At 38.3% G+C, this 15,070-nt stretch overlaps 1 protein-coding gene across 4 annotated transcripts in view; it reads left to right on the top strand.

Moving 5' to 3' along the window:
- VPS41 (VPS41 subunit of HOPS complex) overlaps window positions 1-12,808 on the top strand; it is a 184,681-nt gene extending 171,873 nt beyond the window's left edge. For all 4 annotated transcript variants that reach the window (XM_087821080.1, XM_016199147.2, XM_087821082.1 and 1 more), the window contains 4 exons: window positions 3,418-3,517; window positions 3,631-3,675; window positions 11,169-11,248; window positions 12,078-12,808. In XM_087821080.1, the coding sequence (XP_087677206.1) occupies window positions 3,418-3,517; window positions 3,631-3,675; window positions 11,169-11,248; window positions 12,078-12,158 (306 nt within the window). In that variant the 3' untranslated portion in view covers window positions 12,159-12,808. The remainder of the gene's footprint in view (window positions 1-3,417; window positions 3,518-3,630; window positions 3,676-11,168; window positions 11,249-12,077) is intronic.
- Window positions 12,809-15,070: the final 2,262 nt, after the last annotated feature.

The raw sequence follows: 15,070 nt of genomic DNA on the forward strand, positions 1-15,070 counted from the left end.
TTTATCCTTAATAGCCCTATACTGGAAACAGCCTAAACATCCATGAACAGAAAAATGTACCTCCAGATTGCTACCTCTTGGTCACAAAGTAGATGCTATATCTCCAGGCCTCACATCCATGTGCCAGGTAGGAAGATGTGGGAAGCAAAGGGATTTTTCCTAATGAGGCTTTCCTTTTTTTTTGTGGGAGGGGATACTTCCCCAGGCTCTGTTTATCTCATTGACCAAATCTATGTTACATGACCCCAACCAGCAGCATATTTTAGTTGGATACACTAAACAAAGTTGGAGTTGTGTTTGTAAGGAAGGAGGAGTAAAGGTGGAGGGCAAGAAAGTGTCAGCTATATCTGTAATACTTTATTTTCTGAAATAAATGGACCTTAGATACATGGCAAAGTATTCACAGATTTGTTCAACCTAGGTGGTAGGTATATTTTATTTTATTCTGTATGTTTGAAATGTCTCATTTTAAAAAGAAAAATAGCACAGAGTAATGGAACATAATACTCAGAATGTGAGTAGCAGTGATTTGATGCCAATCTGGTCATTAAGAACCTGGGTAACAGAAGAGAGTGCATGTGCCCTAAGTGCATGAATAACATTAAGTTTGAAAGGATAGAAAGAAAACAGTAGAAGGTGAGACTTCACTACTGGGAAGATAGGCTGGGCGAGATGACCTCAGAAGATGGACGTAGTCAGAAATCATGACTGTGAAACTCAGAAAGGGGTGAAGACCACTTCCTTAAGCCAAATGCTACTGTGTCTGGCTTTCACTAATCAGTGTCTTACTAAATGCATTAATGGGAAATATCAAGTATGAGCTTTTTTTTTTTTTTAATATATCTTTATTGATTTCAGGGAGAGGGAGAGAGAGAGAGAAACATCAATGATGAGAGAGTCATCATTGATCTGCTTCCTCCTGCCTCCCCTGACGGGATGGAGCCCGCAACCCAGGCATGTGCCCTGATCAGGAATCAAACCGAGATCTCCTGGATCCTAGGTCAATGCTCAACCACTGCGCCACGCCTGGCCGGGCTCAAGTATGAGCTTTTGAGTATAGTCATTGTCAACAACAGCATATTTTTCATGAGTCACTGATGTAGTTGCTAATGGAAATGCAGTCAACATAATGCTTTGTCATAAGTCTGATACTGAAAACAATACCTATATAATACTATATTATTCTTGTACAGTGTTTCACCACCTCGGATTGCCTTCAGATTATTACAGCTGTTATAGAATAAATGATTCTTTCCTACAGATGATTGTCTCTTTTTTTATATATACCAGCTTGGCACCATATAAATGAAGTTAAAAGGTTTTCATGTTTTTCTGATTTGAAGCCTTGGGTTTTAATCAAATGAAGTAGAAAGTAACATACATACTAAGCTGTATTTGTGTATTTTTTTTCTCCTGGCTATGTGCCTCTAAATAATGTTTTTTTCTAGAAAATATGTTATGTGGGCAGACAGACAGATTGTACCTATTTAGAAAATTGTAATCCTGGTGAAGAAATGGTTCCTTCTTAGTTTGCATTTTTTGCTGTTTTTTAAGTTTGCAGACACTGTGGCTTCTGTCTAGACTGCCAGGTCTGCCCTTCTATATTATTCATGCAATAAACCTAAAACACCCACTGCGGGTCAGAGCTAGCTCTTTTTGAAAGATTTTACCAAAGATACTGTGATCGACACTATTTTTCCTAAATTTTTATTTTGGTATTGGAGGCTGAGTAGTTTAAGTTTACTGACATGAGTATTTCTTAGATATCTTTCGTACTGTATTTGTTATTTTTTCCCCCTTCCTGTATGCTTTAATGATGTCAAAGTTTTAATATGTGTTTTTTAAGTGAATCAGAAAAATTCAATTTCTAGTAGCAGTTTAAAGAATACAACTTCATACACAGTGCCTCAGTTAATGTTGAAATAGCACTACTATTATTTCCTGCTCACTGATACTAGAAAGGGTAGTATAAAACTTTAATCTGGACATTAGGTTTATCTTTTTGAATATTAGCCTTCATATAATTAGGAGAAAAGCCCTCTGGCTGCATTCACCCAAAGGCAGTGCTTGATGGGATTTGAGAGGAGCATCTGTTATTACAGACAACTGGGGATTGAGGACCGAATTGGTCACTCCCTACTTCCCTTTCCTGGTGGCCTGAAAACATAAGAAAGCAAAATACTGTGGCGCAGAGCTGGACCTCAGTGAGGCGGCAATGCCATCATTATGTGGGTTTCCACGACAGCTACATGGCACATGCACAGAAGCACATTGGGACGCCACAGGCACTGCACCGAACCTTCTCAGGCCTTGAGTATCTCCCACTTTGAAAAGCAGTGAGTTTTGGTAAACATACCGTCTGGTTTAAACACGCTTCATACAGCCTCTCTCAATTTCTAATAAGATACCTAAGAAAACCCAGAAAAGGGTGGAAACTCACACTGGGGCCAGCAGAATGGGTTTGAAAGGTAAGGTGGGTTGCCTCTTACCTGCCTAAAAGCAAGTGGGCAGTTTTGTCTTCCCAGCTCTGAAACAAAGTTGGTATCAATGAAAACGGGCATTTGACCTCTGCTGCCTGCATCCTGACTTCGGAAGCTGCTGAAGTGTTAGCTCTGCAATTCTCCAGGCAGAGAGAGGGGAAATAAGTAAGCCTATGAATAACAGGAAGAATGCATAAAGAAACAAAAATACAGTACTGAGGTGAAGAGTAAGAAAATGAATCTTGCAACAGAATATTTAATATCTGCAGTCATTTGTCAGTTGCCAGCCCTTTCAGAATCACCAAATTTGAGGATTAATGTAGTTAATTACACTTGCACACCACATTAATTGCTAAATGGTTTGGTTCCTATTTGAAAGGAACATAAGACGGTTTGCACCCTGGAGGGGGTTTAGGACAGAGATCACATCTCTTTAATTTATTGCTCCATTTCTTCTGCCTTATATATAATAGACAGTACAGTAAAATATTTGTGTAGAAAATAGATGGATTTATGAAATAAATGATTTTGGAATAGCAGGTTTTCCATCCTGGGCAAAGATCTGGGGCCTGGAATGACCTGGTCAGGTAAGGGCCAAACTCTGCCAGAGAGAGTCTGTATTAGGAAGACCTATAAGACAGCAGTAGGGGTAGTTAATAGAAGGCCTTCTGTGCCAGCCTTTGGCTTGGTATTTGATTTTACAAGCACTACATGAACCACTGTATGTTCATAAGAAAAATTGCAGAGTCATGACTGGATGGAGGCTGGAAAGGTGGGCCTGGCAGTGGTTTGGAGGGAAGAAGGTACTGAGAGTAGGGAGCCGGAGAGTGCCTCTGTGGAATATGTTAAAGAAACTAATTTTCCTGAGTCCCCAGTTAGAGAGTCCCCCTCTCCAATACTTGAGTCTTTTTAAGATGGCTTTTATTGTGTTCATTAGATTCTGCTTCGTGAAGGCTGCAAGAAGATTCTCGTAGCTGACTCTTTGTCTTTACTGAAGAAAATGCATCGAACTCAAATGAAAGGCATTCTGGTTGATGGTGAGTAAAAGTGAAATAATCATATTGGAACTATATACTTTACTTTCAGAAGAGACAGAGCAAGTAGAAACAAGAAACATTGTATAATCTCAAGTGTATGTGTTTCCTTGCAGAGGAGAACATCTGTGAATCGTGCCTTTCCCCTATTCTTCCATCAGGTAAGATGGTTTGGAGGGGAAAAGAAATCCCCAAATATGTGTTGATGAGTGGAATTTTTATAAAATTATATAACTTTCAGGATAATCCGGTTTAGAGAAGAATTTCAGCCCACAACTATTCTTAGTTGCATGCTGTGCAGTTCTTTAGAGCTGAGGATCTCAAACTGTGGAGTAAGTCAGCATCACTTGGCAGGCTTGTTAAAACCCGGAATGCTGGTCTTACCCACTGAGGTTCTGAGTCAGTAATCCCAGGGTAGGTCCTGAGAATTTGCATTTCTAACAAGTTCCCAGGTGATGGTGATGCTACTGGTTCACGGGCCATACTTTGAAAAGCAGTGATCTAGAATAAAACAAAATAAAATGAAATTCACCATTAACGTGTTTAAATTCCAAGGTTGAAGAACCATGTGTGTATGTGGGAAATTTTTTTATAGGAAGCTTTCACTTTTCTTTCTTTATTTTTTTCTTCTATATGGTTTTGGCACCCAAATTATCTCACATTTCAATGGAAACATAATACCCCCCCCCCCAATCTAGTTGGAATAGTAACTACTTAAGAGACATTATTTGCTTATTTATAGTTTTTGGTTTATTTATCTTCATGTATAATCAGAGCACCTTACATAGGATCATATGACACTAGAAGAAGAAAGTCCATAATTTAAAAGTAGAAATTAAAGAACATTTGTCAGATGCTAAAAAAATCCTTTTTTTGTTTTTTAATATAAATTAAGCTTAGAGGAGTCCTGAATGGCCTAGTTGATGTACCATTTACTTAGCTTTAAGGGATTATTTAATAATGGCAGGAGCATGAGAACTTTTTTCACTTAGGGTCTTTTCTAGAGAAAATAAATAGGTTTGGATTTTAACTGCTTATGTTACAAACCACAGTGGCACAGGGAAAAAGGTGAGCTTTCATAGTGTTTTAGGCAGTGTATTAACAGAAAGAGACTGCATACACCTGCACTGTATAATTAGATTAAATTCCTGCAGAAGTGCGGTACAATATAAGGTCACAGCCTAGGGTTTAACACAGCTCTGCCCTGAACTCAGTGGATGGTCTTGACAAAGGCAGTAGTGAACTGACAACGCATTTTTCTAAATCCATAAAACTCACCTCAATATGTGGTGTTCAACATTTCTATGTAGGAGGGGGGTTCACGAGCAGGAAACACACATACACATACTGATTCTAAGTTTTTAAATAAATGTTAAGTTTGCTGTGAAATTGTCCCCAGTTTGTTGTTGTAGTAAATGATGTAAAAGCCAAGCAAGTAACCTGTGACTCACATGGCAACACTACCATAATATCTGCTTTTCATTTGATAACCATCCCAACTCAGAAATAAGCAGTCCTCCTAAGGCAGTTCGTTTAACTACAGCTGGACTTCTGTTAAGACTGGTTTGGGTAGTGAACACACAATACAGTATACAAATGATGTATTACAGAATTTTATACTTGAAACCTATATAATTTTATTAACCAATGTCACCCCAGGAAATTCAATAAAAAATTTAAAAGGAAGTATGCTAACAGGAAAAACGAAGAAGAAAGGACTAGTTTAAAACATAGGTCAAAGGTGACAGCAATGTCGGAGAATGCTGAACTTACCTTGTCCCATGAGCAAACGAAATATACACACACATTTAGAGATAACTTACTCCTGAGAGACAAGAGTGCTATATGAACAGCTTCTGATCAACAAACTAGAAAAAGAGACCAAATAGAGAAGGCTGAGAAACCACAGGAGCTCTCCAGGAGCACAGAAACTGTCTGGGCCAGAGGTACCAGTGATCACTATTGTCGACATCCTCCTCCACTTCCATAGAACGGGTAGGAACTATATTCAGGTGCTCTCGCCCACCTACAGTGTCACCGAAGCACGTTCCATGTCACATAACTTGAGCTTTTTCAGCTCCAGACAAAGGACCTGCACCTGGCCTCCCCACACAGAACTGCTCCAATGCCTCAGATGCCATAGACACTCAGCAGCTCTAACTGGCCTGCCAAGGCCACCGAGTGGACACAGCCTACAGAGAGGCCACTTCTACACAAGGCCACTTTTTTAAGACTGGAAGAGATGGCTAATTTGTCCTAATTTATATAAACATAGGAAGTCAAACTAAATTAAAAAAACAAAAGAATATCCCTAAATGGTAGAATAAGAAAAATCCCCATAAGAAAACCCTAAGGATATGGAGACAAGTAATTTGCCTGATAAATAATTCAAAGAAACAGTTTTAAGGATGTTCACCAAACTTGAGAGTAGAATAGAGGAATTTAGAATTTCAACAAAACCAAGTAGAGCTGAACAATACAGTATTACTGAAATCAAAGCTTTGTCAGCAATAGATTCACTTATACAGAAGAATGGATCAGCAACCTGGAAGACTCTTGGATATCAATCATTCAGAACAGCAAACAGGAAAAAATAATTAAAAAAAAAAAAGATAGCTTAAGGGACACTTGGGATAGCAGCAAGCACACAAATATTTGCACTATAGGGGTTCCAGAAGGACAAGAAGGAGAGAAAGGAACAGAAACTTTATTTAAAGAAATAATTGTTGCCCTAGCTGGTTTGGCTCAGTGGTTAGAATGTCAGCCTGCAGACTAAAGGATCCCAGGCTTGATTCTGGCCAAGGGCACGTACCTCAGTTGCAGGCTTGATACCTGCTTGCAAGGGGCAACCAATCAGTGTGTCTCTCTCACATCAATATTTTTTTCTCTCAATCTCTCTCTTTCTCTCTCTCCCTTCTACTCTCTCTGAAAAGCAATGGAAAAAATATCCTCAAGTGAGAATTAAAAAAAAAGAAATAGTGGCTGAAAAGTTTGCTAACCTGCAAAAGGAAACAGACATCCGGGTCTAGGAAACACAGAGAGTTCCAAACAAGATAAACTCAAAGAGAACCAAACCAAGACATAGTGTAATTAGAATGACAAAAGTTAAATATAAAGAGACAATCTTGAAAAAAGCAAGAGGAAAGCAACTAATTACATACAGAGGAAACCCTAAAAGGCTATCAGCTGATTTCTCAGTAGCAATTTTATAGGTCAGAAGGAAGTGGCAGGACATCTTTGAAGTGCTGAAAGAAAGGAATCTACAGCCTAGAATAATTTACCAAGCAAGGTTATTCAGAATTGAAGGACAGATAAAAAGTTTCCCTGACAAACTACAGGAATTGATCACAATTAAGAATACATAATTTTTCAAGTGCACATGGAACATTCTCTAGGATAGATCACATATTAGGTCACAAGACAAACCTCAGTAAATTCGAGAAGATTGAAATCATATCAAGCATCTTTTCCAGCCACAATGGCATAAGTGTAGAAATCAACTATGGGAGGAAAACTGGAAAAACATACAAATACATGGAGACTAAACAGCATGCTACTAAACAACCAGTGAATCAAAGAAGAAATTAAATAGGTATTCAAAAACTACCTTGACACAAATGAAAATGAAAACACAACTTTTCAAAATTTATGGGATGCAATAAAAACACTTCTAAGATGAATGTTCATATCTATACAGGCCTATCTCAAGAAATAAGAAAAATTCCAAAAAATCTAACTCTACACCTATAGGAACTAGGGGGAAAAAACAAACAAAACCCAAACTAAACAGTAAGAGGGAAATAATTAAGATCAGAATGAAAATAAATGAAATAGAAATTGAAAAAACAATAGAAAAGTTGAATGAAACTAAGAGTTGGTTTGTTGAAAAGATAAACAAAATTAACAACTTTAGCCAAACTCATCAGGAATAAAGGAGAGAGAGCCCAAATAAAATCATAAATGAAAGAGAAGTTAACAGCTGACACCACAGAAATACAAAGTCTATAAACAGTACTTCGGACAATTATATGCCAATAAATTTGACACATAATGGATAAATTTTTTCCAAGACTGAACCAGGAAGAAAGAGAAAATTTAAACAGACTGATTACTAGCAATAAATTGAAGAAGTAATTAAAAAAAACTCCCCCAACAAATAACAGCCCAGGACCAGATAGCTTCACAGGAGAATTCTACCACACATTTAAAGAAGAATTAATAACTATCCTTAGACTATTTTACAAATTAAAGTGAAAGAAACACTCCCAAACTCATCTCATGAAGCCACATTACCCAGATATCCAAAACCAGATAAAGACTTAGAAATAAAAGAAAATTATAGACCAAAACCCTTGATTAACATAGATGTAGAAATTCTTAACAAAATATTAGTAAACCAGACTGAATTATACATTAAGAGGATTTACACTATGACGAAGTAGGATTTATTCCAGTGTTGCCAGGAGGCTTCAGTCAACATAATATATCACATTAACAAAATGAAGGATAAAAATCATATGATCATCTCAATAGAGGCAGAAAATGCATTTGACAAAATTCAGCATCTTTTTTGTTATTAATCCTCATCCAAGAATATTTTTTCCATTGCTTTTTAGAGAGAGTGGAAGGGAGGGAGGAAGCAGAAGGAGAGAGAGAGAAACATTGAAGTGAGACACATTGGTTGCCACCTGCACATGCCCCCTTGGGGTCAGGGATTGAACCTGCAACTCCGGTACATGCCCTTGACCAGGAATTGAATCTGCAACCCTTCAGTGCATGGGCTGACACTCTAACCACTGGGCTACACCAGCCAGGGCTTCATCCTTTTATGATAAAACCTCTCAACAAAGTGAGTATGGGAAGAACATACCTCAGTATAATAAAGATTGTTTATCACAAATCCCCACAGCTAATATCATATTCAGTGGTGAAAAGCTCAAAGAAAGCCTTTCCTCTAAGATCAAGAACAAAACAAGGATGCCCACTATTACCATTTCTAGTTAATATAGTACTGGAAGTCCTAGCCATAGCAATGAAACAAGAAAATGAAGTGAAAGGTATCTAAATCAAAAAGGAAGTAGTAAAACTCTCATTTGCAGATGGCATGATACTTTACATAGAAAACCCAAAGACTCCACCAAGAAACTATTAGAATTAATGAATGGATTCAGTAAAACTTCAGTATGATACAAAAATAAATATACAGAATTTTTTTCTATTTCTGTAACCAATAATGAATGTTCAGAAGGAAAAATTAAGAAAACAATCCTATTTACAATTACACCAAAAAGCATAAAATACCTAGGAATAAATTTAACCAAAGACGTGAAAGACCTGTACTGAGAAAACTGTAAGATTTTAAAGAAAGAAATGGAAGAGGATACAAATAAATGGAAGGATATACTGTAGGGAAAGTGAAAACACTTAGGCTTCCTCGCCACCTTCTCCCGGCCAAGGCCCCAGTTATGTAAACGTGATATAGCATAGTCACAACAGACATCATGTTAGTTGACTAGTGTCTGACCCATCCTTGGCTGAGAGCTACTATTGTCCTGGTTCCTACAAGACTGGCCAGGGACTTTCAGAGGTGCAGTTTGTCCCCCAGGGGTGCGGTATGTCCCCCGTTTATGCCCGGCTTCCACCACTGGGAAGAGACAGTTTGTTTCTTGTGTATATCAGCCTGGCTGTCAGCTGAAATAAAGGAAATGTCTCATCCTCCTTCAGCTCCACGGTTTTTCTTTGGACTGTGCAGATCTAGAGTGAACCTCCCTGGCCATGACTGTTGGTTCTACAATTGGTATAGTCATCGCCATTACTATACCATACTCAAGGATTGGAAAGATTAAATTGTTAAAATGTTGTTACTACCTTAAGCCATATACAGATGCACTGCATTCATTATTAAAATAGCAATGGCATTCTTCTTAGAACTTGAACAACTAATCCTAAAATGTATGTGGGACCACAAAAGACTCCGAATAGCCAAAGAAGCCTTGAAAAAGAACAAAACGAAAGGCAACATGCTCCAAGATCTCAAACTATACTACAAAGCTACAATAATCAAAATAGTGTGGTACTGGCATAAAAACATATATAGATCAGTGGAATAAAATAGAGAGCCCAGAAATAAACTATTGCTTATATGGTTAATTAATCTGTGACAAAGGAAGCAAAAATATACAGTGGGGTAAAGAGAGTCTCTTAAGTAAGCGGTGTTGGGAAAAATGGACAGATACATGCAAAAAAAATCACATTGGACCACTTTCTAAATTGGGTCATATACAAAAATAAATTCCAAATTGATTAAAGACTTAAAATCCTGAAACCATAAAATTCCTAGAAGTAAACATAGGTAACAAACTCTCTGACACCACTCTTAGCAATATCTTTTGGGATGTTTCTCCTACAGCAAGGGCAACAAAAGAAAATATTAACAAATGGGACTACATCAAACTGGAAAGTTTTTTAAACAGCGAAGGAAACTGTCAACAAAATAAAAAGACAACCTACTGAATTGGAGAAGATATTCGCAAATGATACATCCAATAAGGGGTTAATATCTAAAATATATAAGGAACTCATACAGCTTAACACTAAGAAAACCAAACAATCTGATTAAAAAATAGGCAGAGGCCCTGGCCAGTGCAGCTTAGTTGGTTGAGCATCTTCCTATGCACCAAAAGGTCGCCAGTTTGATGCCATCAGGGCACATGCCCAGGTTGCGGGTTTGGTCCCCACTTGGGGTGCTTATAGGAGGCAATTGATCAATGTTTCTTTCTCACATTGCTGTTTCTCCTTCTCTCCCTCTACCTTCCTCTCTCTCTAAAACATAAAAAAAAAAAACAAAAAAAAAAAAAACATTTTTTTCAAAAAATGGGCAGAGGACTTGAATAGACATTTCTGCCAAGAGGACATACAGATGGCCAACAGAAATATGAAAAGATACTGAACATCACCAACATCAGGGAAATGCAAATTAAAATTGCAATGAGATATCACCTCACATATGTAAGAATGGATATCATTAAATAATCAGCAAATAAGTGTTGGCGAGGATGTGGAGAAAAGGGAACCCTTGTGTACTGTTGGGATTAAAAGGTATTGCAGCCACTATGGAAAAAAGTATGGAGATTCCTCAAAAGCATTAAAAATACTGCCACCGAGCAACCCAACAATTCCACTTCTGGATATTGATCTGAAAAAAATAAAAAGATCTATTCAAAAAGACATATGCACCCCTATGTTCATTGCAGCATTATTTACAATAGCTGAGATACGGAAGCTATCTATGTGTCCATCAAATAGACAAATGGATAAAGAAGATGTGGTATATATAATGGAATATTACTCAGCCATTAAAAGGAATGAAATCCTGCCATTTGTGACAACATGGGTAGACACAGAGGGTATTATACTAAGCGAAGTCAGAAAGGTAAAGGAAAATACCATATGATTTCACTTATGTGTGGAATCTTAAAACACACAAACGAATGAACAAAACATCTATATAGAGAGAGAAAAAACTGATGGTTGCCAAAGGGAAGGGGGAATGTAAGGGGAATGTAAGGTAGGGATAAAAGAAAAAGACTGGTTTTAAAGTTTCTGATCTGCTTGTTGCATTGAGTCCTTCTCCTTTCCTGCCCTCTACCCCCAGATGCAGCTAAGCCCTTCAGTGTGGTGGTCTTCCATTGCCGGCACATGTTCCACAAGGAGTGCCTGCCTGTGCCCAGCATGGTGAGTTGGCAGCTAGGCACCATCAGCTAAAGAGAAATTGATGCAGTCAGAGGGATGCGCTCAAAATTGTAGTCTGTCATTTTATGGCTCTGTAGGTTCTCAGAACTATAATATAGTTTTATATCACACAAGAAAAATTAATTCATTTAAATTCTCAGATGTAAAAATGTTTTAATATACTGTACTAAACATTATAAAATCATTCATTTAAGTGAATTTGTTCAGGTAAAATTGATGACTGTTAAGCTATAGAGCTGTCGAGGCGTGAGATACAGTGAGAACCATTTTATGTCTTCTACAACTTTCTCAACCTGATTTCTGTATCATGACACTGATATTTTTTAGTGTCGAGTCATGTCCCTCTTTCACATTACATGTGTTTTGCTGTGCTAGATGGAATCCTACGTGAACCAGCAATAATCTCTAGGAAAAGGAGTGACATTTTTTTAATCCTCATCCAAGGATATTTTTTTCATTGATTTTTAAAGAGAGTGGATGGGGGAGGTATGGATGGGAAGAGAGAGACAGAGAGACAGAGACATCGATGGGAGAGAGACACATTGATTGGTTGCCTGCCTCCTGCACTCGCCCTGATTGGGGTTGGGGATTGAACCTGCAACTAAGGTACATGCCCTTGACTGGGAATCCAATCTGAGACTCTTCAGTGTGCAGGCTGACACTCTAACCACTAAGCCATACTGTCTAGGGCAGGAGTGACATTTCATAGAGCCCTGCCTGCCCCCGACTGATCTCCCATAATATTTCTGACTATGAAAGTAGAAAGGGAAGATCTTTGTTTTTTAATCTGTGTTTTTTAATTACATTTTAGACCTCTCCTGCGCAGTTCTGCAGCATCTGCAGTGCTAAGCACCGGGGACCAGGAAGTGCCATTTTGGAGATGAAAAAATAGCTTCATTCATTCTGTTTGTCAGCCTCTTCCTCACCACTCTTTTGAAGATGGTTTTTGCAACAACAGAAGCATTTGTTGATACCAGTGCTGTTAAGAGTTTTATACATGTTTGTGTTATGCTCAAAAAAACTTTCTTCATCTTGACCTGTTTACTAGTTTTCTCTTTGCAGTTCATAAAGATGTTAGGTTTTTTTTCCCCATCCATGCCTTGGAATATTGGGGCTCACAGTCAATATTTCATCATTTATTTGTTTGGCTCACTATTTAGGACTGGAAACATAAGTGTGGGAGTTAGAAATGAATTTTTAGATCCTAGCAAAATTGTTTATCCCCAGCGGTGTGAGCACACTGGCTGTCCAGTCTGCTCCTGCTGCATTGGACGTTGTTCTGTATGCTCTGCAATTCTTGTGTTCTTGGTTTGCCTTTTTTTATGTCATCAGCTGTGGTTATTTTCTTAATAGGTGTTTAATGAAACATTGTGCAAACTGTCACTTACTCAGTGATGTCTGGGCGGCATGAGCAGGCTGACATCATGCAATTTCATGTTGACTAATCACATGTTCTGTGTGACCAGATGACTAGCAGAGTCTGGCCCTGGCAGGCACTCAACGTCTGTTGATTGAATAAATGTTAGCTCTGCCCATGTGAAAGACTCTGTTTTATTTGGTTGGACAACTTCAGTCAAGAATCCTGGCACCCTCAGAAGAAATAGAAGAGACTTTCAGCACCTTAGAGTGTGATGGGCTGTGGTTAGGTTTGCTGGCAGGGAGGAAATGAGTGATACTGTAGAATCTGAAGGATTCTGAGGAGAAATGGGACCGTCTGATGTGGGAGAATTGTCTTAACCATATTTTTCTTCTCTGGAGCCTCTTCTGCCCTCATAGAACATAGAGACCATAGGAAAGAGGGGGAGAATTAAAATGTGTGATTGTGTTTTCTGGTTATTAGCTTCATCTGTCTTGGGATATATTGCCACCCTCTAATGGGTATAAAAATGTGAAAAACATACTGTCCTCACTCTCTTAGTCCCATGAACAGGAATACATGCAGCTTTCTGCTTCTGTCTTTGAGGGCAGGATGCTAATGAGTACTGAGCACTTACTGACCCCAAAATTGGTGCAGGCATTCCCCTGAGCAACATCTTAGTTAATTCTCGTGGCACCCCAAGAAGAATATATTCTATCCCTTTGGTTTACTGATGAAGAAACCAAAATGTAGAGATGTTATCACAGTGGCAGAGGTGACTGCCTAACTTCAGAACACGGGGTTCCACTTTATGAAATCATAGGGCCAAGTTCAGAGGAAATGCACAATACATCTCATTGCATTGGAGTTAAAAAGAATATTCTCTATTAGACAGTAGACTCTTTCTGATAGGCTTAAATATTTAGAACTGGAAAGTCCTTGGTAGTTACTGAATGTAACTAACCCTCAGTCCTCTCAGTATTTCCTTATTCAGAGACTAGTAGTCTTTCTGCTACAAAACTAGTTTTCATTTTTTGTTTTTGTTTTAACCAGAAAAAAACCCTTCACAAAAAAAACTCACAAATATGTCCAATTATAGTCAAAGGTAAAAAGCCAAGCTACTCCACTTGGAAAAGACATGTAAAGTGCATGTTTCTTATCCTCTCCTTAAAGAAAGCCATTCTCTGAGTGTGAAAGAGCCACGTTCAAAGTTGTTTTGTGATAGCAGTTTTATTTTTATTTTTTTTTTAGCCAAAAGGATTTTATACTAGTTTAAGTATGTTCATCCTTGAGGATTTTTGAGTTCTCAATAAATAAATTAATTGTTACAGTGTTAAAATCTATTTTTCAGTATTATAAAAACAAACATTTATGATCAGTTACTAGGTTTCAGGAATGTTATAAGCATGTGTTATCTCATTTCTTCATCACACCAGCCCTGTGAGATGGGTATTATCATGATCTCACAGATGAGGGTCGGAGCACATGAAGCACTTTGTCTGAGGTCAGCTAACAGGCCAGTGGTCCAGCTCATTTCAACCCATGCAGTCAGCCTTCAGTCATGATTTTAACTATTGCTTATTTGTTCCTTTTTTTAGAAAGTACTTATTTGATCTGTTTTGCTTCGTCTAGAGAAAGCAAAATCCACTCTAGTAGCAGAAAGAAAGTTCTCATAAAGTATTGATGACTTACAGAATCATTGAGAGGACTGAAGACAATAGGGAGAGCTTCCAGGAACACCTCACAAAGCCCCCCAGAACTGGGCCAAGGGCACTGACGGCCCCCCACCTCCACCAGAGGACACTGCACAAAGCGGTGTGAATTGTTATTTTTAAGTAAACTTGGAGTAAATAAAAGTATACACATTTCTCTATTTTAAAGTTCACTCTTAGTAACACTAAATAAGGAATATTATGTGTGTGGGAGACATTTCTATGTGCTAAATATCACCCTAGTTTATTCTGGGTTCTCTTACCAAGACTCGGGCTATTAAAACTCCACCGATTGATACTAAACAGGAACTTTCACTGAACACACACTTATTTCTGAACCCATTGCTGATTGTGACTTTATATAATTTGGAAAGAAGTGCCTTCCTCTTTTCTGATGCAGTGCATGCTCTGGGATGATTAGAATCACTGTGATGTTAGTAAAGATAAGACAGGAGAGCAGATGGAAAATCCAACCTCCAGAAGCAGCTAGAGTTAGTTAGGCAATCCCCAGTCCTTTCTTGACATTCACCCAGAATGTAGTCATGTCATTCTTCTCCTTCAAACCATCAGGAATGCCCTGCACATGAAAGCTTTTGGGTTTTGGCTTTACCCAGTCAACCCATTGCATTTCACGTGACAGTCTTGTTTTCATCATTCCCTGAGCTGTAGCCATAAGGGATTGACTAGGAGGGGGTCCCTTACCTCACTGCTGCTGTTCTTCATCCCACAGTACTC

This window comes from Miniopterus natalensis, chromosome 10, assembly GCF_054644295.1.
Source record: "Miniopterus natalensis isolate mMinNat1 chromosome 10, mMinNat1.hap1, whole genome shotgun sequence".
NCBI classification, from domain to species: Eukaryota; Metazoa; Chordata; class Mammalia; order Chiroptera; family Miniopteridae; genus Miniopterus; species Miniopterus natalensis.